General features: G+C 45.8%; 1 protein-coding gene across 1 annotated transcript; it reads left to right on the top strand.

Annotated features, from left to right (window-relative positions):
• The first annotated feature begins 91 nt into the window (after positions 1 to 91).
• On the top strand, positions 92 to 22,492 carry EIF4H (eukaryotic translation initiation factor 4H). Its single transcript, XM_007940450.1, has 7 exons — positions 92 to 150; positions 15,853 to 16,040; positions 17,590 to 17,654; positions 17,740 to 17,836; positions 18,144 to 18,203; positions 21,921 to 22,058; positions 22,353 to 22,492. The coding sequence occupies exons 1-7, from the start codon at positions 92 to 94 to the stop codon at positions 22,490 to 22,492; spliced, it is 747 nt and encodes a 248-aa protein (XP_007938641.1).
• The last annotated feature ends 1,472 nt before the right edge of the window (positions 22,493 to 23,964 follow it).

The following is a 23,964-nucleotide window of genomic DNA, read 5'->3' on the forward strand; positions in this document are numbered from 1 at the left end:
CGCGACGGACAGCCCCGCGGCGGGGCGGGGGGAGTTATATTGCGGGGTCCTTCCTCGCTCAGCCTGGTTCCTCTCTGAGCGGAGACGGCAAATGGCGGACTTCGATACCTACGACGATCGGGCCTACAGCAGCTTCGGCGGCGGCAGAGGGTGAGGCGGATGTGCGCGGGCCCTCGCCGGGCGCGGGGGGCGGGCGGAGTCAAGGGGCTCCAGGGCGGCGGTCTTCCCGCGCTCACCCAGTGCGGTGAGAGGTAGGGGCCCAATTGGGCCCGCGGAGGCCTGGGAGGGGCTCTTAGAGGGCCAGAGCCTAGAAATGGCGCGCTTGGGGAGGGGGCGGCGGCAGTTAGGCTCCCGGGGTCTTGGGTATGGGGCGGATCCCTCTGCTGCCTCCCGCCGACGACAGCGTGTTGTCTTATTCGTGCCTCCGTCGCGAGGCCAGGCAGCAGCGGGCAGGGCCCCGGTGGACGAGCTCTCGCTTCCAGCCCCATCCCCCAGGACAGCAGGGCCAGCACAGGGTTGTGCTGCAGCGCGGAGGTGTGGGGCCGCCGCCTGGCCTGCTCCGGTGCCGGCCTCTCCCCGGGCCTCCGCTGCCGGAGCCCTGGCCCTCCTCCCCAGGTGGCCGGCAGGCTGGGTAAGGTCGAGAGGCGGAGAGAGGGAAGGTTCCCTTCCACCGAAGTTTAAGACATTGGGCGGCTGGAGCTCAGGAATGGCCCGATTCACTGCGGAGCAGCGGGAAGGGGGGGTGGGAAGGTAAACAAATACATCGTAGTGGGTTTTTTTTGTTTTTCTTAAAATCTTTCTTGAGTCGGAGTACTTATTGACAGTTACCAACTATGTTCTTGCTGGCAGAAAATTTTATTTCTTCCTGTTTTTCCGTTCTGACCCGGGAAGGGAATAGCATTTAGCGTCTTTCTGATTTTGGGCACAAGCTGACGACCTCATTAGTTGAAGCAATTTGTTTAAAGAAAAGATCCTTGTGATGAGTAAAAAGCTTACGGTGTTTAACTCCAGGAAACCTAGAATTAGCCCGCAATGTTGCTGCTGTATGTTTCTTAAACCATAATACAAGTTATCTCACAGAGAACTTAGAAGATAGGGTTTAAAACATCTTGATGTTTGTCAGGGACACACTTGGCCTTTATAAAACAAACAGACTGGATTTCTTTCCCAGGGTGATACCACAGTAGTACCTACTGAGGTGTCCAGATCCCTGGGTTGCAGCCTAGAAATATCTTTGAAGAATGATCACATTATTTAATACCTGGGTTTGGAAATCGCTCCAGTAAAGGCTTGTTTTGGTGTCAGAGTGTACCCAGTATGATTCGAGACACTCTAACCTGGGAGTTGGGAGTGGAGCTACCTGTTATTTCAAAGAACATTTTATTTGCTAATAAAAGAAAACTGGATGTTGGATGACAGAATTACTGCCTTTGGGATAGGTTTCTAGACACCACGTTTGTACTTAAGTCATTTTGCATCTGGTAACTAGTTGTTTGGGACTGTATTTTTTTTTCCCCCCTAGTTTCAAAGGGAGCTGTGGTGGCTTCCTTTCAAAAAATGTTCAGTCGTATCCAGGAACTCTTCCAAGCTTAAACAGAGTGAAATTCAATTCAAGGCAGATCCACAGTGTTTTAGTTACTGTAGTGAGATTCTCTGTCTATTATAAACTGATTATAATGTACTGAACCTGGGTATTGTGTTTTGTTTTTTAATTCCGCCATTAGACAATCACCTTGTCTAGTGACTTTAGAAGTTCAAGTTAGACGTTCAGTGCATGTCAAGTTTTGGCAGTTGGGAGTGTCTTGAACAATATATAGTAAGCGATCAAAAGTAAAATTCTCTAAAGAAGCAGTTAATTTCAAATATCAGAAACCATAAAACTAAACAAACTCATTGCCGTTGAGTGGGATCCAACTCATAGTGACCCCTCCTTGGGTTTCCAAGGTGGTATCACTAGGGAAGTAGAGGGCCCGGCCTTCTTTCCGAGGAGCGGCTGGTGGGTTTGAACTGTCAGCCTTCTGGTTAGCAGTCAGATGCCTTAGGCACTACGTTACCAGAGCTCCCCAAATATCAAAAGGCAAATGAAAATGTGACTAAGTCATTTGCCTACATGTCCTCCAAGAGCTGGCCTGAATGACCAGTAGCTATCACTGTATACCTCCTAAGCTTGCTATTTAAAGTCCCTTTGACCTATAAAGGAGCTCTGGTGGCATAGTGCCTAGCATTTGACTTCTAATCAGAAGGCTGGGCAATCTGCTTCCATAGAGATAGCATCTTGGCAACCCAAGGAAGGGGCGCTATGAGTCGGATCCGACTCGATGTCAGTGAGTTTGTTTGTTTGTTTGTTTTTAATAAGCATCTTCTACAACTTACTCTTTGGGATTCTCCATCTGACTTTATGTTCATGTAAAAGTACATAGAAAATACTATTGTTCCCTAAAAGTAATTCGTAGAACATGTTGATGATTTTTTTGTGTTGGTTTATGCCATGAAGTGGGTTGGGGAACTTTACAGGGGACCAGACATGGATTGGTGTGGTGTTTGCAACAGCTGTCATATTCCCAAGGGTCAGTGTTTGAATCAGGAGTTAGTTACTGTGATCTCTGAAATGTAGCAAGATGGTATCATAGTTTAATGATCATTGTTACTGTTATTTGAGTTATGCCTGCATCAACAGATAACCTTGGTACTGTTACTTGATTACATCCAGATATGTTTGAGCATTAAAGATTCTACCTATGGAAGGCCATTCTGACATTGTTTTGTTTGGTACTTTTGTAAGACATCATCTGCCTAGTCTGAAACACAGACTAGGTGAGAGGTCTCCAACTCTTAGCCACTTTGGTCATAGGTGACCCAGGTCTGAAATGTAGAGTTGTAATCTGAAAACTTAGTTTTAATCAGAATTGTACATTCCCTGTAAGTTTATTTGGTGGCATTTGATAATCAGAAAGTTGTCAGGAAGTTCAGATGATGAATTTTTCAGTCCTGTGCCGAGAGGCCTGTGGCATGTGCCAGCAGCAAGGAGGGAACCTCCGGGATTGAATTACTCAAAAAGCAAATCAGAGCCAAATTCCACATTTTCAAGAGTTGGTGGTACCCGATCTTGAAGGTTCTTTGTTTTGCACTTTGGTAATTATTTTTCATTTGTCGTTGGTGGAAAAATGTAGAGGAATACTGATTTTACATTTGCAGTTGCAACAAAGCTTTATGAGTACTAAAGGGAGCTGTGGTAGCATAGTGCCTAAGGCACTGGGCTGCTAACCAGAGGGCTGGTGGTTCAAACTCACCAGCAACTCCTCGGAAGGAAGATGGGGCAATCTACTTCCGTAGTGATACTGCCTCGGCAACCCAAGGAGGGGTTGCTATGAGTCGGGTCTGCCTCGACGGCACATAACAACAACACTAATAATAACCAGTCCTGAGAACTAGATTCGAACTTGGAGGTAGCAAAGAAGTTGACATTGCAGAATTTGTGCCTGCCAAAGATTGGTAAAACTACTACCTGAAATGGTCTTTATTGAGTTTCAGTTAGGGAAGGAAGTTAAGGATTCTTCTAGCCTTTGAGTCTTGTGGGTCTTAAGTGGGTCATCTCTGTCTAAATGTCTAGGCTTGTACGTTAAGACTTCTAACAGGAAGGAAAGCAGCATATATAACTTTTCGCTGTTTCTCTTGACACTGGAATTGTAAAGGTACTGAAAAGCCATTCTAAGCCCCCCTTAGCTGTCAGAGGTTAAGTTTGGTTGTCCTCCTCTCTACCCTCCTCAGTTTCCCAAGAGCATCACCATCATCACCAGTGCTTGATTTCAGTCATTATCCTCTATGAAAAAGTCTACTGAGAGACCTCTAGGAAACTGCAGGAAGACACCCTGCCCTTGGAGTCAGGCAGCCAGGAGCTCAGTCATGTGTGAGCTGATCTGGAGCAAACGGCTTTACCTCTCTGAGCCCCAGTGTCCCAAATGCGAGGCAGAAACTCCTCTGTAGGGCTGTTGGGAGAATTAAATGAGATCATCTGCTTAGAACCTGGTGCCTCCAGGTAGTGCTGGAACCACAGTCTCCCCTGCTCTGCACACTCTTCTGTTAATTTATGGAGTCAGTTGTATTCTTGGAATCTTTTAATAACTTTTCAATCAGCTGAGAGGCCTCTATGCCTCTTCTGTGCTGTGTATTTTGTCCGGAGTACCTGGGTGGGGCGAAAGGTTAGTGTGCTCTGCTGCTAACCAAGAAGCGAGGTCCAAGTCCACCCAGAAGCCCTTTGGAAGAAAGACCTGGTGATTGACTTCTAAAAAGTCACCCGTTGAGAACCTTGTGAACACAGTTCTGCTTTGATCCACATGGGTCACTATTAGCCAGAATTGACTCAATGGCTGCTGGTACTGGATATTTCATTGGGAAAAGCAAATCACAAACTCTTTTGTCTCAGAACCTTTTTACTATCTTAAAATTATTGAGGATCCCAAGAGCTTTTCTTATATGGACTATGTTGTTGTTGTTAGGTGCCATCAAATTGGTTCTGACTCATAGCGACCCGGGAGCTCTGGTAGCATAGTGGCTAAGACACTTGCCTGCTAACCAGACGGCTGGCGGTTCAAACCCACCAGCCACTCCTCGGAAGGAAGGTTGGGCAATCCTACTTCCGTAGTGATACTGCCTCGGAAACCCAAGGAGGGGTCGCTATGAGTCGGGGCCGACTCGACGGCAAACAACAACAACAACAACAACATAGCGACCCAGTGTATGACAGAACAAAACGCTGCCTGCTTCCTTTGCCGCTCTCACGGCCATTGATGTGTTTGAGCCCATTGCTGCATCTTGTTGAGGGTTCATTGACCTGATTAACCAAGCACAATCTCCTTCTCCAGGGATCTCCCTCCTGATAACATGGCCAAAGTATAGGACACGAAGTCTCCCCATCCGTGCTTCTAAGGAGCGTTCTGGCTGTACTTCTTCCAAGACAGATTTGTTCATTCTTCTGACAGTCCATGGTATATTCAGTATTCTTCACCAACATCGGAATTCAGTGCATCAAGTCGTCTTCGGTCCTTATTCATTGTCCAGCTTTTGCATGCATATGAGGTGATTGACATAGGAGCTCTGGTAGCATAGTGCCTAAGGCACTTGGCTGCTAACCAGAAGGCTGGCGGTTCAAACCTACCAGCCACTCCTTGGAAGGAAGGTTGGGCAATCTACGTCCATAGGGACATTGCCTCAAAACCCGAGGAAGGGTCGCTATGAGTCAGGTCCAACTCGATGGCATATAACGATGATGATGACGAGGTGATTGAAAATACTGTGGCTTGGGTCAGGCCCACCTTAGTCCTCAAAGTAACATCTTTGGTCTGGATTATATCAATATTTACCTTACTGTTGTTGTTATTTGCCGTTGAGTCAGACCCGACTCATAGTGACCCGTCCTTGGCTTTCCAAGGCAGTATCACTACGGAAGTAGATTGCCCCATCTTCCTTTCGAGGAGTGGCTGGTGGGTTTGAACCGCCAGCCTTGTGGTTAGCAGTCAGGTGCATTAGGGACTATGCTACTAGAGCTCCCATTTACCTTACTAGGAATTAAAAATAAGTACTTTTTAAAAATATATATTTGAATTCCTTTTAAGTAGCAATAGTAAACTATTGCATGTTAGCATAAATATTTTATTTTAACAAATTTCTTTTCCAAGACAGAAACAGTGTTTAACAGTAATTGTGTCATTGTTTCCCATTTTACAAACTTTTAAAATATCTGACTTAATAAAAGACAGCTGGTTTCTTTCAGCTGCTTTTGCATTCGCTCTCGCAATATGTTGTGTTGGACAATGAAAGCCAAAAAAAAGCCTAACTCACTGCCGTTGAGTCGATCTCGACTCATAGCAACCCCTCCTTGGGTTTCCGAGGCGGTATCTCTATGGAAGTAGATTGCACAGTCTTCCTTCCCAGGAGTGGCTGGTAGGTTTGAACCACCAGCCTTCTGGTTAGCAGTCAGATGCCTTGGGCACTTCACCACCAGAACTCTCTTAATAACCTTATCAGATATTGTGAATATTCTTGTTTGAAGCTACACCAAAACTTGACATGTGATAGTTCTCTTTAAAGGTTAGTTGCATTGTGGAATCTGAAACCTTACCAATGAACTTTTTGTACTTGTTCTGTTAAAAATGTATTGATAACATCTTGCACTCTAATGGGTTCTTTACCAATGCTTGGTTTTAGAAGTAGACTCATAGGTCAATTTCAGTTCTCTGAATTATGCAGATCTTCCAAATGATGATCCATTTTATACAGTATGAAAATCCTATTCATATATCACCTCCAGTTTTTCAGACAAGTCTTTGAATATTTGAAAGGCTGGCATGCTTATGTTGGTGAGTAAAAGTTTTCCAAAATTTCTAATTTTTGTTTAAAACTCAAATTTCATCATGTGCAACAAATACTGTTGCCACCTATTTCTTAACTTGGACTATTAAAAGCCCATGTATTCAAGGGGGGGAGGTCGAGATTTGATCAAATTAATAATTTCATCAAGGACATTCTTAATTGAAGCTGGCTTTAAAAAAATACATGAATGATGATGGAGAGTACAATGAGTAGTAGAGGTTAGAGCCACTCCCTTGATTTGTACTAAGTCCAGTGGCAAGATCAGTGTTAGTGTCTGTTGAATCTGGAATATTGTGATCAGTTGTGGAACTCTGTCTCTTAAGATGGCAACAGACTAGAGCCCGTAAATAAGAGAGTCAGCATTGTAAGCTCTGGAAACATCTTAATAAAACTTGTGGTCCAAGGGATTCAGACTCAGAGAGACCCTGTTGGACAAAGTAGAACTGCCTTTGTAGGGTTTCTGAGGAATTCTATGCGGTTGTAGACTGCCACATCTTTCTCCCGCAGAACACTTGGTGGGTTCGAACTATTGACCTTTGAGTTAGCAGCTAAATGCTTAAGCCCTGTGCCACCAGGACTCTTTCCATCATACATATGTGATGAAAATCATCTTGTAAAAATATATTTCTTACTCTCAGTTACTGCCAATGGTCCCCCCACGCACACTTGATTTATTTTTACTTTTTAAATTTTTATTGTGATTTGGGTGGAAGTTTACAGAGCAAATTCATTTTCCATGCAGCAGTTCATATACATTTTGTTTCATGACATTGACTGCAGTTCCCACATTGTAACATCTCTCTTCCCATTTCCTCCCTGCAGTTACTTTTTCCTTGTGTCCCTCTTTCTGATGCATTCCTGCTGCCAACAAGTGTTTTGAATAATACTTATTTAAATACCTAATTTGTGGTGTCACATAACTACATGAAACCTTTTCTTTTCCAAAGGATACCGTATAGAATAGTGGCCTAGTTATTTGCAGTCCTAAAGTAGTTGCAAGGAGCTCCGGTGGCGTAGTGCCTAAGGCATTTGACTGCTAACCAGAAGGCTGGCGGTTCAAACTCACCAGCCACTCCTCGGAAGGAAGATGGGGCATTGTACTTCCTTAGTGATACCACCTCGGAAACCCAAGGAGCAGTTGCTGAGTCGGCACCAACTTGATGGCAGTGAGTTTGGTTGTTTTTTTGTTTGTTTGAAAGTAGTTGTTAGGTCTGCAGTTCCCTTCATTCCTTCCTTTAACAAATGTGTCCACCCTTGATAAGTACCAGATACTTTAATAGCTCTGGAGATAACGGCAGCAAACAAGATAGTACCCACCTGCTTGGAACTTATTTCTACAAGTTGGAACGACTTTGTGTGTGTGTGTGTGTGAGAGAGATTTATTTATTTTTATTTTTTTAAAGGAGCTCTGGTGGTGCTGTGGCTAAAGCATTGGGCTGCTAACTTTTACTAGGTCAGCCCCTCCATGGGAGAAAGATTTACAGCTTTGGAAACGCTATGGGGAAGTTCTGCTCTGTTCTGTAGGGTTGCTGTGAGTCAGAATCAACTCGACTGCAGTGGGTTTGGTGCACAGCATTTTATATCTTAGAGATGTGGTTGAATTATTCAGACAAGATCTCATTCCCAGGAGTTCAGCAAAAAAGAGCTCCTGGAGATGGGGATCATCAAAGAATTCACAGCTGCCCTGTGTCTGATGTTCACCAGAAATTAAGAGATTTCATGAGATCCTGTAGTAATGGCAGTTTCCAAGACAAAGGCATTTAATTTTGAACACGGATTGAAGGCCTTGGGGAATGAGGACACTTGGCAGAGAGAGATCCAGTTGGAAATAAAGTACCTTTTAGCCTAATTGTGTCGGATAGTATTTAAAAGCTAACCTACAGCTAAATGCAGTATGGTGTCCTAGACGGGATCGTAGAATGGGAAAGGCACATTAGGTAAAAGCAAAGGAAATCTGAATAAACTGTGGGGTTTGGTTAGTCCATTGTCGTCCATTGTCATCAAGTCAGAATCTGACTCTTCGCAACCCTGTAGAGTTTCCAGGGCTGTAAATCTTTACAGAAGCAGACTGCCTCTCTTTGTCCTGCTTGGTGACTGGTGGGTTCCAAGCACCCAACCACTGTACTACCAGGACTCCTTTCATTAATGACAACGTATCAGTATTTCTTTACAGCTGTGACAATGGTACCACAGGAATGTAAGATGTTACAGTAGGAGAAACTGCAGTGGAGCTGGGTCTATGGGAACTCTACTTACCTTGCTCAGATTTCATGTGAATCTGCAACTGTTCTAAAAAAAATAAAGTCTATTAATGAAATTTGATGAAAGTGAATAAAGCTAGCTGTTAGGATTTAAAAAAAAAAAAAAGCTAAGCTAGTCATGTGCATGTAAGAGGAAAAAAACCAAAAGTAATGGTGTATTGCTTGAGTTTACATAATAATTATGTATAAACATTTTATTTCTGTTATAAATTTAATTTTTAAACAAGTATAAAATGGTTTTTGTGAAATAAGGATTTGACTTTAGAGACTTTAACCTTTATTATTGTTCATAAACCAAACCCAACCCCGCCATCAAGTCAGTTCCAACTCATAATGACCCTCTAGGACAGAGCAGAACTGCCCCAGAGGGTTTCCAGAGCTGTAATCTTAGTGGAAGTGGACTGCCTCATCTCCCTCCTGTGGAGTTTAACTGCCAGGCATTTGGTTCGCGATGGAATGCCTTACCCAGAGCTGCATTCCAGAAATCAAATAGGTTACAAATTGACTATTGTTTCTCTCTTTTCCTTGATCTTTGTTGGTCCTGAGAGTGCTGCTGGATATTGTCTCTGTTGCTTGCTTGGATTTTATTCCTGGAAAGGCAGCTTTACTGTGATTTGTGTAGGATATAGCTAGTGCTACATTTCAAATGATACACGCTGACAAGCGTTTCTGGGTGGGACTTGGAGGACATCGCTGTTGAGCAGCCTCGTGAGATTGTCTGTTATCCCCCGAGATGAGAGAGGGACAGCTTCAGGCTCTCCAGTCCATGTGTCTTGACATTGGTTTTGAAGCTTTGGGAGTAGTAGAATGCAACAGCATTTAAATTCAGTGTGGTTTGTAATGCACCAGAAATCTATGTCCCCAGAAAACTCTGGTTATAACATGCATCCTTCACTTTTCCATCATCATAGTTCTAATAACCTCCACTGTGTTCTTTTTGACTTCTTTCCTAGTCCCCTGCCTTTAGTCCCCTGGAGGTCTTGTCACACGTTCGGTGGTCCTGTCTATCCACTCTCCAGAACATGAGTCCGCGTCCTGAGTGCTCTGCCCTATGGTCAGCCCATCCCGCAGCTTATCCACTGTGGAGAGCTGCTCGGTACTGTGCACTGGATGTCTGCAGTTCTTGTGTGATCTCTGCTGGCCAGACACAGTGGTCTTAGTGAAATGATCAGCTCCTGGGGGCGGCTGAGGTTGGTGTCCAACCTGCTGTGCTCTGGACTGGACGCCATAGGCATTCAAATATTGCATGAAAAGTGCCTAGTCTCTAACGGGTTTTGGTCCTGCTTGGAGCTAAATGTTGGACGCCTAAGATAGTTGGCTTTCTGAATTATTAAGAATGTAATTTATTACTTTAAAACTTTCACGTATTGTTTTATAAAATCAATAGACTTGTCCTTGAGGGACAGTAAAAAAGAAGCAGTGAGGAGTCACGGTGGCCCATTGCCTGTGGGGTGTGACATGGCCTGAATTTGCAGCAGAGACCCTGAGGGCAGGGACCTGTTCTGAACTGGGGCTTGGGGAGGAGGCTGGCCTGCACAGACTTGCCACTGTGGCAAGGGAGACCTCGCTGGCTGCCTGCCCACCGGCTCAGCATGAACCGTAGCTTCAGGGGTTAAATCTGGGCATTAGAACCATCATTAAGCTTTGATGTTGCCTTCAGGATTTTTGAAGTGCTTTTATGGCCAATTTTAAAGTTTTTATGAAATATAAAATACCAGGCAGGAAAACGGGCCCAGAGGTTCTACCCCAAAGCAGCAGTGGGTTGGGTCCGGTGCGGCTGTTCTCCCCATTGCTATGTTTGACTTGTTTTAGAGAGTATCTTCATGTCACACGGTCTGTTTGTTTAGAGAATAGTGTTGTGTCTGACCCCCATTTTCAGTCTAGTGTCAGATCTAGCCTTATGGGATGTGAGTACACAGTTCTCTGACGTTGACTCTTAAGTGAGAGGTGGATGGCAGGGTTGTGTCATTTAATTGTATATATACGCACTGCAGGGTTTGTTTTACCCATGTCTCCAGTTTGTGACGCGCAGAGAACACTTCCTAGACGTTAGCAGGAGGAAACTGAAATCTACCCAGATGTCCCCCACCCTCCTGCCCTGTAGTGACTTCAGTGAACTCCATGAAAGCTACAGTTCACTTCGGTCCTGGGACTGGCCTGATTAGGTAGGGTAGTATTTGTGGCTGTTTTGGCCTAGTGTGTTAGGCACTTGGAAGTTCCGTGAGCCTTCAGTGAGTTGAACAAGTCAGGGCCTGGGTTTATCTGTGCGCTAGAATTGCATTACCGGGTAGCTGTTGGGTGTCTTTGCTTGATGTTTAGCTAGCTCTTCAGATACTGCTTCTTTAAAACAGGATTCTTTCTATATTTTCCCAAAGGCAGAGCAGACTCCGCATCCTACTGCCTTTTCCTAGTGCTCCTCCCATCATGTTACATTAGCATTCACCTGGGCAGCAGCCTACATACTTGTCAAGGGACTCCTTGCTCTCTACTCAGTCAGAGGTCAAGTCTGACTCATCTTTTGGTCCTTCTGGCAACTCTCTGTGGAAGGTCTCGCCCTCCCTAAGGAAGGTCCCTTGCAAATTTTAAAAAATCACTGTAGCTTTTTGATTCTTGACCTGTGTGTATGTGTAGGTGTGTGTGTGTGTGTGTGTATACCTGTATCTATAGTTACATGTGTTTTATATGGACTGCTTAGTTAAATGTCGAATAAATGAATATAAAGTGGGGAGGGTTAATTGTAATCTTCTGTGTTCTGACACTCTTCCAAATGTTTATACTAAATCTTCCTGTATTTAATAGACAGTGCCAAAGAGTATCTTATTGAAAATACTTTGTTTTATGGTTGTAGAGATAGGAATAATAAAGTAATATCACAAAGGACATTGAAATGCAAAATAAATCCCATTTACTAAACTGTTGGGAGAACTGGTGAATTAGGGACAAGTGGGGTACAGTTCACTGGTAGCCTGTTTTTCTGGTGTTCTCAGAACAGAATGCAGGACATCACCTGTGGAGAAGCAGCAGGATTCTGAATGATTAAACTGAAAACATTTCAGTCATTTAGGACCCATTGTGCCTTGGTTCTTCTGTGTAAATAATGATATTAGTTATCAGATATTTGAGATAGCTGCAATTTCTGTCCGGGAAGGTGAGGTTTCCTTATGATAGTCTGGCAGCATGTGAATGTTGTTATTGTTAGGTGCCGTTTTGTCAGTTGCGACTCACAGCTGCCTTCGATCCAGCAGAACAAAACACTGCCGGGTCCAGTCCTTGCAGTGTTTGAGCACACTGTTGCAGCCGCTGTGTTGGTCCATCTCATTGAGGGTCTTTCTTTTTATTCCTATACCTACTTACCTAATTGACCAAGCAGATATATGAATAGAAGACCAAATTGCTTTCCAAGACTTCTTTTTTTTTTTTAAATTTCATTGTGATTTGAGTGAAAGTTTAGAGTAAATTCATTTTTCATACAGCAGCTCACATACACTTTGTCTCATGACATTGACTGCATTTTCCCACAATGCAACAGCTCCCCTCCCACTTCCTCCCCATAGTTACCTAGTCCCTGTGTCCATCCCTCCATGCACTCCTGCCCCCCTGAGCTGTCTCCCTATACATACACAGCCCTTCTGTTCTGTGATTGTTCTCTCCAAGGAGTGTATGTACCTAATGCAAATGTTCAGCTTATGTGCTTGTCTTTTGTTTGGCTGGAAGCCACAGGAGTGGGTTTAATTCCAGACCTGAAGGGCAGACAGGGGCCATAGTCTCAGTGATTCCACCAGGTTCTATCAGACCAGCAAACCTGATCCCTTTTTTTCTTTTTTTTTTTTTTTTTTAATGATTTTGAGTTTTGTTCCAAATTGTTCTCCCACTCTATCCAGTGTCTCCTACATAGATCCCCCTCTGAGTGGTTGACAGTGGTAGCTGGGCACCGGCTAATTCTTCTGGTCTCCTAGTTGTATAGGCTGCAGATCCCATGGTGTACTGGTCCCTTGGACTAATTATTTCTGTGCATCTTTGGTTTTCTTCATTCTTTCCGTATTGTTTTTAAATAATATTTCCCCTGAAAATAGGATGACTGAACAGATCTTTATTGTGAGGGGACTTGTTTGTTTTTAAATGTTCCTTAAAAAGAAACAACATCCCCTTGGAAATTTTTTTTCCTCCTGAGTTTTCCATATTTCTAGCATTTTGTGTTGAAGAATCTCAAGCACACAGTATAGGTGAAGGAATGGCACAGTGACCCCTGGTAAATTCATACATTGTTACATTTTACCTCCTTTGCTTTATTTGTCTCTGTACATATACCAGCACACATGCTTTATGCTGAACCATTGGAAAGTAGATGTTGGCTGTCTGGACACGTCACTCCTAAGTGCTTTCAGTCTCCTGAGAACAGAGGTGTTCTGCTGACAGTGACTGCACTATTGTTATCACTCCCAAGGAGTTTAACATCGACACAATTATGTCTGTATGCATCGTATTCACATTTCCCGCCTGGCCTGATAATGTCTGCTATAGCTGTTCATTCCAGACGCAGAGGTTGCACGTGGCAGGTAGTTGTCATGTTTCTTCCATTTTTGTCTTTCATGACCTTGACGTAGTTGAAGCACCCATGCCCAAATCAGGAAGCACATGGTAGAAAAGTTTGTGCCATTACTGACCATACTAAGTTCAGTCACTGGGGTAAGATGATGATTGCCAGATTTTCCGTTTCAAAAGAAACCTTTTATTTTTTTTGCCCCATTGAGATTAAGAATAATCTGTGGCTACCTCATAGGATTGGTTTCCTGGGTTTGTAGAATTAGGACCATAGTCTCTTGGGACAGCTCAGTGAATTGGCATAATATATAGTTCATAAAGTTTATGGTCGATCCTTGCTTGGTTAGAGGTATCTGGAGTCGTTAAGTGTGCAGGTCGCCTCTAAGATGCAGCTGTTGGTCTCTGCTTGTCCAGAGCAGAAGAGAAAGGAAACGCAAGCCCTCAGAAAAGAGACTTCTCTCTAGGACAGACAGCCTACACAAACCATGGCCCCATCTACCCAAAGACCAGAAGAACTAGACGGTGCCTGGCTGCCACTACTGATCAGGGCCAGAATACATGGACTCTGACAGTATGGGAGGAAAGTGGGGACCAGAACCTCAGATTTCTGTGGAGGAGGGAGACTGGACTGGTTGAGACTGGGACTCGGAGACTGTTGCCCTGAGTGAGATACTCTCTTAACCTTGAGCAGAGACCAGCTCCTGAGATTCCCTTACACCTCAATAACAGAGGAGCTCGCCTGTGAGTCCTGTGCTCCTTTAAAAAATCATTTGCATTAGACCAGTCAGCAGTTACTTTAAGACAAGACCATAAGAGGGCAGGGAAACTAGATGAATGGAGATAGAACAACCAGAGGGAAATAATGACAATGCACACCCATTGTGAAGACTGTTACCACTGTCACTGAGCACGTTGTGTTGAAATTGTTGAATGGGAACCTAAACTGCTGTGTAAACCTGTGCCAAAAACACAATAAAATAGTATTTTAAAAAATTGTGTGGGTGGCAGTTTGAGGTCATGTCAATAGCTTGTTCCCAAAAATCCTTTCAGTCAGTGGTTTGAGCATCACTGGTGAGCCTTGCCTGAAATAGTTACTGTGTTGTGGGTTGTAGATTAATGGTTTTCTAATTACATGAGTGTGTCTACATTTATAAGGAGTCTAGTGGCACGATGGGTAAGACATTTGGCTACTAAGCAGAAGGTTGGTGGTTCAAACCCACCAGCTGCTCTGTGGGAGGAAAAGGAGGCAGTCTTCTGCCATAAAGATTTACAGCCTTAGAAACCCCGTGGGGTCTCTGAGTCTGAACCGACTCGCCGGCAGTGGGGTTGATGGTTTTGGGCTCTGCGTTTGTTAGCTGACATTCTTCAGCTAATGTACAGACGTGCTTTCCTTCTCATCTACGTTTTGAGTCTCAATTGATTTTGACCTCAGGCTGAAGACGAGGTGATGGCGGTCATTGCTACTGTGCACCTGTGAACTGTGTGTCAGGCATTTCAGTAACTCAAGGTCTGTGTTAGTATTCACCCATTGTGTTCTTCCTGGTGAGATGGCCAGCACGTCAGTTCCAAGTCAGGGCATCCGTGTGTGTGTGTGTGCGTGCGTGCATGTGTGGGCCTGTGCTCTGTGGGTTTTCAGTGGCTGGCTTTTCACTGGCTCTCTGGGCTCCTCTGGGTGGACTCGGGGCCAGCCTTTTGATTAGCAGCTGAGCACAGTGACTGTGTGCTCTCCCCAGGGGCTCTGAGCTTAGTGAAGCTGAGTAACTCCTCAAGGTCATGGGTTTTCAGTGGCAGAGCTGAGGTTTAGCAAGAAGACCTCTGCACATTGACCTTGGTGTGATGGAGCCAGAGTCCTGCCTTTGCCACTTTTTAGCTGTGTGACTGTGAGCAAGGAACGATTTACAGGTCAGGAGCGGCAGGGAGGAGTAACACGCACCGTGCCTTTCAGGGCCCCAGTGAAGAGGTCCATGGAGAGCGTTCGCAGGTGGCGCTTGATACACAAGCTCTGAAACGTTGACTAGAGCAACTGTTCATAAGCAGACAGTAGAGACACAGTGGTACTGGGGAGAGGCTGAGCCTGAGTGGTTCCAGTAATCCCTGAAGCCTGGGAGGCGAGGGCCTTGCCTTGTTTTTGTAGGTCTTGCAAGTCTTCTGCCTTTTGACAGGGTGCAGTCTTAACCATTTTCCGGTCATTTTCCTCTAGTAGAAAATACCTGCGTTTTCATTCTCTGACGGGTTTCTGCCTTATACAGGTTGTGGCTTTCACAGTCTCCCTGTGTAATGCATTCCTTCAGGACGGTCCATTTCTGTGGGTCACTGGCCTTGAAGGGAAGGCTTTTGCTCAGATTGTAAGATACTGACACTTTGCAGATACGGTTCTAAGTGAATAGGAGGGAGCCAGTTGTCTTAGGTTATATTATGTTTGAGCTTGACTTTGCAGTGAAAAAGTTAGTTTACATACTTCCTGCATTGCAGTGGACATGTCTTTCACCATTTTTCATAAATGATACCTCATCGTGCTTTTTGTAACTGAAATGTTACTTGCAGTGGTGGATACTGAGAGCCGAGTGTTTCGCCTGCCATGTGTGCTGGCTGACCGGATTGAGTGGAAGGCAGGCTTCCTTGGCCCCTGCACTCACTGGGGCCCACCGCAGACCTGAACCCTCTCTGTTTCTCCTCCTAGGTCCCGTGGCAGCGCTGGTGGCCATGGTTCTCGTAGCCAGAAGGAGCTGCCCACAGAACCCCCCTACACAGCCTATGTAGGAAATCTACCTTTTAACACGGTTCAGGGAGACATAGATGCTATCTTTAAGGATCTCAGCATAAGGAGTGTACGGCTAGTCAGAGACAAAGACACAGACAAATTTAAAGGTGAGTTTGGGGACATTATTCCTGTATTATTACTGTAAAGGTGGGTCTCAGAGCCAGAATGCTTTAGTGGCTTGATGACTCTCATGAGTGTTTTCAGTATGTCCGGGGCCAGGCTGCTGGAGTAAACTGAGCTCTTCAACTCCTGCATCTCGAGTTTCACTTGTGTACAAACGTTTTAAAAGATACCTAGTTTGTAGAAATACGTGGCATGTGCCCAGTTAAGTAGGAGCTCTGGTGGCACAGTGCCTAAGGCATTTGACTACTAACCAGAAGGCTGGCGGTTCAAACCCACCAGCCACTCCTTGGAAGGAAGGTTGGACCATCTACTTCCGTAGTGATACCGCCTTGGAGACCCAAGGAGGAGTCACTATGAGTTGGATCCAACTCGATGGCAGTGGGTTTGGGTTTTTTTTTTTGTTGTTGTTGTTGTTTGTTTGCCCAGTTAAGTATTGCAGTATGCCTCACCTGTGTAGCAGTCCTGGGTCTGCCAATAAGAGAGCTATCCAGGGGAGAAGGGGACAGATACACAGAGGGCTTTCCGGGGAGCATTTTACTGAGGTAGACACATATGTTTCTCTTGATAGTTCTCCCATAATCCGGTTGTTCTAAAATCCAAAGGATAACATCATAAGTGGTGTCAACACACCCGTGACTTCAGGGACTGTATTGTGGGGGGGGTGGCTTAGAGTTCAGGCACAGTACAGGCTGTAGATGCAGAAGGAGTGAGAATGAGGGCTCAACGACCATTGTCATGGGACAGTGTTCCCAGGTTCCCCTGAGAGCAGTGTGTCCAATGCTGATGTGTAGGCTGCAGAGCAAAGGCCTGGGCTTCCATGCTTGTCCCAGAGGACAGCCGTGAAAAGTACGGAGTGACTCCTGGGGCCAGGTGCCCAGGAGGCAGAGAGCGGCTTGCCGACCTGAGTGGTGATGTGTGTGGGTGCCATTCTTATATCATGAGTTTCTTGACTTGAGAGTCTGAAGTGACACATAGTAATAAGCCATCTGTCAGCTGAGCTTAGGAAAGTGAGGCCTGCCCCGCTTGCCTGCTGCGGCTGAGCGAGTGACCCACTCGGGCCGGGCTGGGAGCAGCGGGCCTGGAGTTTGTCTGCCAGAGGATCGTCTTGGGTTCCAGCAGCCCTGGAGCATGGCAGTTCGTTCTCGGGAAGTACTTCTACCTACTGCCTGTACTGATCAGCACTTCCAGTCTCTTCCTTCAAAGCACTTTTGATGCTGAATTTGAAATCTAAAGCTCCAGCTAGCTTAGATTAGAGGGTCGTTCCCAACTCAGAACTGAGTCTGCTCTGCAGTGGCCAAGAAAGGTTTTGTATTGTGGCTGATACATGGGGAAGGGGGCTTTGGCAAATACACCTGCCATCTCGGCCTGTTTGTTTAGCATTTCTAACCGATGTTCTGCTTACTGAAAAGTAAAATACACTCTTCCAGGCTCAAAAATGGTACCTGTGCTGTGGGGGAGATTGTATGGCTCGGTATCCCACCGTACTCCTCAGGCAGAAGTCCTTGACTTGCGGCTTTCTTTTCTCTCCTCCAGGATTCTGCTATGTAGAGTTCGATGAGGTGGATTCCCTTAAGGAAGCTTTGACATACGACGGTGCAGTAAGTATTGGCAGGCTTTTTCAGTCGTGGTAGCAGCTGAGATGGTTTTTTCTTGCCAATACTTACACTGTTTTCCCCTTATTAGCTGTTGGGTGATCGGTCACTTCGTGTGGACATTGCAGAAGGCAGAAAACAAGATAAAGGTGGCTTTGGATTCAGGAAAGGTGGACCAGATGACAGAGGTGATTGGTACTTCTAAACCTGAACATAAACACTTGCTCTGTGCCCACAGATGACAACTCGTCAAAGTTGCCAGTAGAACTCTACCTCCTAGGCCTGCTAGGTGTCTGTGAGCTTTTAAAAATAGGTCTCCGATCTCTGAGAGAGTGGGTGATGCTTCTGCAGGGCTGGGGTTTGTCTTTCTCTCTCGGTGGCAGAAACCCCCTTGTCACGGTGTCACTGACCTTCCCATGCCCTGACTTGTGCATTGTCCCGATGAGCCTCAGGGTCATGATCCGACCTGAACTTTATCTTTTTGTGTGTCCTCAGGAATGGGTGGCTCTCGAGAATCTAGAGGTGGCTGGGATTCCCGGGATGACTTCAATTCCGGTATCAGTATTCACAGTACCACCACTTACCTTTTTTCCAGTGGCCTTGCTGCTCTTGTACATTTCTTGTGAGTAGCCTGCCTGGCCAGACTACTCCCCTAGCTCCTTTCCCAAGTAAAACTTGGCTAAGTGGTCCCCAGGCTGCAAGTAAGCCTCTATTAGAACCTAACTGTTGTGGGTAGAGCTGGAAATCTGCCCTGGGCCAAGGGAGACCATCTCGTTTGTTACCTGTCCTGACCATCCTGCTCCTCTCACGTCTCTCTGCCTTTCTCTTACTCGGTCGTCTTCCTCAGCCTTTAGTCCAGCGGGCCTCCTTGGTGGTGGTTTTGTTTATGCCACAAATAGATGTGCCATTACATCTAGTACTAGTGCAGAGGTTCTAGAAGCGTCCAGGTAGACTCAGAGCTGTGGTTCCAGGTGCCTCCCGAGATGGTAAAGGAACTCGTGATGGCCTGTTTTTCCTTGAAGGGAGCGGACTGGATTCCCTCAGTGTGGTGGGTTGGTTCTCTTTACCCTGCCTTTTCTTACCCAGCCCAGTCCAACCGAGGTGCACCCAGGCCTACCTCGAGGTTGGTTGCATGTCAGGCCTCTGCTTCGAAGGGTTGAACTCCTAAAAATTTCTTCACCTCTTTGATTTTTTTAATTATAAAAGTAATTCATATGCATGGCAAAAATGTCAAGTGTTGCAGAAAGATAGAAAATGAGAAAAAGGCTCTTTTCCGCAAGTATGAGCTGCTTTCGCACCCCCACAGTGTCAGATGAGAGTGTCAGGACCCCCGTCTGTCCTACAGACTCCCCATACCCAGTGAGAACACCAGAAAACCAAACTCCCTGCCATCGAGTCGATTCCAACTCCTGGTGACCCCTTTTGGATTTCCGGGGTGGTAAATCTCTACAGAAGTAGATTGCCCAGTCTTCCTCTCGCGGGGTGGCTGGTGGGTATGAACCACCAACCTTCTAGTTGGCATTCAGATACCTTATGCACTGTGCCACCAGAGCTCCTTAATAAGAACACAGCTCAGTGTTAAGTTGTTGGTAAGTATGGGAAAGACTTGGTGCAAGGCGTTTTGTGAGTGTAAAATGTTCACAAATTCATTTCCAGTACTGCTTTAGCTAAGCAGATAACTAGTTATCTGTTGAATAATTGAATTCTTAAAAGTCCCGTAGCTGATCAGAAATGAACTTATTCATAAAAGTACAGTATAATCCAGTGAACTTGTAACTTTTTGTGTTAGTCTGACTGAAACGTGCTGCAACAAAACACATGTCATCTCAAAACCAACCCATGTTCAATAGTGGCTCAGTAAGTCATGGGCTTTGACCCACCAGCTTCCTGTTCCTTGGTGCTGTAGAAACCACACAGTGAGCTCATTGGTCAGGAACTGTGGGAGTTAACCTTAGTGACTAAGGTCTTTCCGCTGTTGGCTGAGTTTGGGCTTTGGTTCTCAAGCAGAGACATACAGTGACGTGGCCACAGAGACTACTTTAAAACCTATCAATTAAGATGTGAGCTTCAGTGTGTTGGTGACCTCCAAGATCAAAAACACTCACTTCCCAACAGAAAACCAAAAAATAAACCCACTGCCATCGAGTCGTTTCCAACTCACAGCAAACCCTGTAGGACAGAGTAGAACTGCCCCATAGGATTTCCAAGGCTATAATCTTTACAGAAGCAGACTTCCACATTTTCCTCCTGCAGAGCAGCTGGTGGGTTCGAACTGCCTACCTTTTGGTTAGTAGCTGAATGCTTTAACCACTGCACCACCAGAGTGCCCTCTTCCAGATAGAGTAATACCTAATTTGAGATCTTTACATTATTTGTGAAAATAGATCTTTTTTCATTCATTAGAAGAATGATACTAATTTTTAAAACAATACATGCTTGTTTATTAAAAAAAAAAAAAATTCAGGCAATGCAGGAAAATACAGAGAAGAAAGCATATTTAAAAATATCCCACCAGCAGTGGGTGAAACCAGACTTGGTAGCGAAAACTGAAGGTTTCACGCACTGTGCTGCTTGGATGCGATCAAAAGACAATAGAACTATTTGTTAATGTCAGACTTTGCTTTCCCCTCAGCATCTCTCTAGTGATGACACGTCAGTGATTCTGAAATGAGGCTCTCACTTGATGGTAGTGTCCACTACATTTTTCCTCTGTTGTACTTTGTCCTGCTTGCTGCTGTGGGCATGAGTGGGTTTTACACTGAACTTGGGTGGTGAAGACTTGTGTAATTCTGTGTTAAAGGCGAGCAGCTACTTCCATGCTCAGGTGGAAAAGTCCTTGTCAGGGTTTAGAGTCATTTGGGGGAAATGCCAGGGTAACTGAATACTCAGGAAGTTGGCTTAATGAACACCAGAAGCTCTAGTTGTTTACAGACTTCAGAGAGAACCTAATACTTCTTTTTTTCACTCTGAACATGAAAGTTCTCAGTTTATTTTCAGAATTAGAAAACAGTGGAGAACCTTATATTTCATGCATCCCAACGTGTCTCCACCCAGAGCAGTGTCTTACTGGTCCAGATCTTCTTAGATTTGTTTTCGTGGCTTCTTTTGTTAAAATTGATACTGTGCAACTCAGTCTCTGAACTGGGTTCCCGGTAACTCAGTCTGTTTCCACACACCACACCACCCTGTGAGACCAGCACCGTCCCTCTCGTTGGAGAAATGTGGAAGCATATACTTCGGACTCTGAGGGGTCTCCTTAAAGATGAGTCCTAAAAAAACTGTTGAGCATTGGTACCATCTTTGGAATGAGTAGAAGTGGTCATCTTTGAGAACTAAAAAAGAGGTGGAAGTGTATTTGTTTAATGCCGTAAAGTTGGTTTTACTGAATGATCGTTTCATTGGCTTTACCGTATGATCTCATTGGCTTTACTGTTAAAAAGTTAATGAGCTCAACACCCCCACCCCACGCCCACCATGAAAGATTTTCACTTAAATACAATGCTAAAGCTTAAGGTTCTTCCAGTCGATGAGGAAATAGTCTCCCTTCACCACACTGAGAATTGCACCTTTCTCTTGACGTTTCTAAACGAGAGGCCGTGGGTCTTGTGGATTACGGTGGGAGCACATGTGCGAGTGAGTGGAGGAAGTGGAGGCCCTTGGTGCCCAGAGGAAGGGCTGCTGGGGCTGAGGGGCTCCTGCCCTCAGCGTGCCCTCCTGTGGAGGAGGTGGCCTGCCTTGGCGAACGGCTTTGTGATTTTAGAACCATTCACACCCCAAAAGCAGCAGGAACGGGACAATGGCGAGTGTCACCCAGAGGTGACTTCTTATTTGTACTTTGTCTTCATATCGAACTTTCCTTGTGATTTTGTGTTCTAAAAATTGTAAATACTTCTAAACTTCAGGTTTGTCTTTTTCTATAACTATAGATTTATATTAGAAAACAGAATAAAACCTGCTTTGAGAATTTTTTTGTTGGTTTTAAGCTGTATTCGAACGTACTCAGTGTTTTTCAACTTTTCCTTGCAAGCTAAGAATTTAAACACTGGCTCCTTTTTCTCTCCTAAGATTCTGGTCCTTTTAGTAAAGAGTTGGTTAGTGTCAAAATTGCCCGGCAGGTTCCCATTTGGGCTCATTTTCATTATTTTGGAGAAACTTCAGATTTTGGACAAGCTAACAAATTTAAAATAAATTAAACTCAAATCTCCAAATACTGTGTAACCAGCTCCAAGACAGTAGTTTAAAAAATAATTTAATGTTCTCTTCCTTCTTCAGGCTTCAGGGATGACTTCTTAGGAGGCAGGGGAGGTAGTCGCCCTGGTGACCGGCGAACAGGTCCTCCAATGGGAAGTCGCTTTCGAGACGGCCCTCCCCTTCGTGGATCCAATATGGATTTCAGAGAACCAACAGAAGGTGTGGCAGTAACGTGGAAATGGGGGGCAGGAGGGGCGTCTCTTGTGATACGTTGACATCACCCCACAGAGATAATTGCCTTTGGGTACCGTAGAGCTGTGACGGCAGGTGCCCCTTCAGTCATAGTGGAAACGCGGTCTACCTTCTGTCATCTTCTGGGTTAGAATACTAGCTGTTCAGAGCTGTCAGTGGTAGAAATTGGGCTGGGTTGTTGAGATCTAACGTAGTTTTGATCATTCTGCCCGGGTGGGGAGTGGGGTGCATTCTTTATATACCCTGTCTTTTCTCCCCCAGAGGAAAGAGCACAGAGACCACGACTCCAGCTTAAACCCCGAACAGTCGCCACACCCCTCAACCAAGTAGCCAATCCCAACTCGGCTATCTTCGGGGGAGCCAGGCCCAGAGAGGAAGTCGTTCACAAAGAGCAGGAATGAGCCTGCGGTGGGGACGGAATGGGGTGGGGGGGGAGGGAGAGCGAGACCGCCGCCTGGTCAGCCCCTGGACCGGCAGCCCTGCAGCCACCATCCCTGCGCCTGACGCTCGTCCTCCTCTCTTACAACGGAAACAGAGCTTGTGAATGCATGTCAGCTGTTAACAAGTGGTTTTTAGTCCGTCCTTGGCTCTGCTGTAGCCATCTAGTGCCTGTTCGTGCTTGCTTTCTTCTTTTTTTTCTTTCCCCTGTACCACCACCTCTTCCCTGCTCTTCCTTCTGTCCTTTTTCTTCTTGCTCCTTGTTTTCCTTGCAGTACGTGGTTTTCTGAGGCGCGAAGGCCGCCGCTGTGTTGGGAGGAGCTCCTGGCGTCGGGGTGCTGCTTCATCTTCCCCTTTGTTTCTCTCTACTTCAGAGTCACTCCCCAGACTCCATTCACCCCTTTGCTTTCCCTCACTGCTTCTCCTGACCTGCATGTTGAGTTCTGTATTGCTGTGGTTTCCAAGAAAAAAACAGAAAAGTCGCTGCCAAGGTGAATAGCACCTTGATTTTTATTCAGATCAACATGCAGGATTGGAGGCACCTTGTTTTGAAAACAAGGAAGAGCTGTCTGCTGATGGCCTTGTGGACTCCTGCCTGTCCCCACGTCCACGTAGTCCTGTCTGCCCCCCCTCCTCCAGTGGATTATTCAGGCAAAGCTGGTTCACGTTTCAGTAGGTGAACCCTGAAAGAAGGGTGTTGTGAGATGTTGGTGGGGGTTCCCACAGGAGCTAGATGAAATGCGCTCACAGGTTTTTATTACAGCCCCTCCGAGACCGCGGTCCTGCTTAGTTAGTTCCTCTCACAGGGGTGTTGGCACCTCCTCCCTCTGGGTAGTGTAGCAAGCCGCTGCCTTGTTCCTTTCCCGCTGGGATGAGGCGCTTGGGAGCTCGGGTGCGTGTGTCGAGCTGGGCTGGCTGAGGTGCTGGCGTTGCTTTGTCCAGAGCCACGCTGTCGGTCGGTGTTTCGCATCACTCCCTGGTGTTTATCTCGTCCCCAGTATAAGTAACATAATGAGGAATGGGCGTCCTGCCGTCCCATAAATTTATAGTGAAAATGGGCCTAGAATCTGGCACTTTACTGTCTCACTTGATGAATTGAGAATTGTACTATGCAGAGCTGATCAAGAACTGGAGATGGCTGTAAATGACTGGTCTTGCCGCCGCCTCTTTGGGGCCGAGTTTCTTGTTCCCTTGGATGGTGTGCAGCACGTACCTGCGGGCAGGGGTCAGGCGATCGCTTTGGAGCTTGAATGCCTGTGTGTGACCAGCATAAGCATTCTTGAACCCCGAGTCCCAGCCTGTCCTGTTGGGAGCAGTTTAGGGGCAGCCGGCAGCTAGCGCCCCGAGGAAAGCGCCCCTGGCTGGACAGTGAGGCTGCTGAGGGCGGTCTGCCCTGTGCCCCCGCGGCTCCCCTCCCAGCCTTGGCTTCTACTGG

The sequence above is a fragment of the Orycteropus afer genome, unplaced genomic scaffold, assembly GCF_000298275.1.
Source record: "Orycteropus afer afer isolate SDZICR_OR568_19922 unplaced genomic scaffold, OryAfe1.0 scaffold00006, whole genome shotgun sequence".
Taxonomy (NCBI): Eukaryota; Metazoa; Chordata; class Mammalia; order Tubulidentata; family Orycteropodidae; genus Orycteropus; species Orycteropus afer.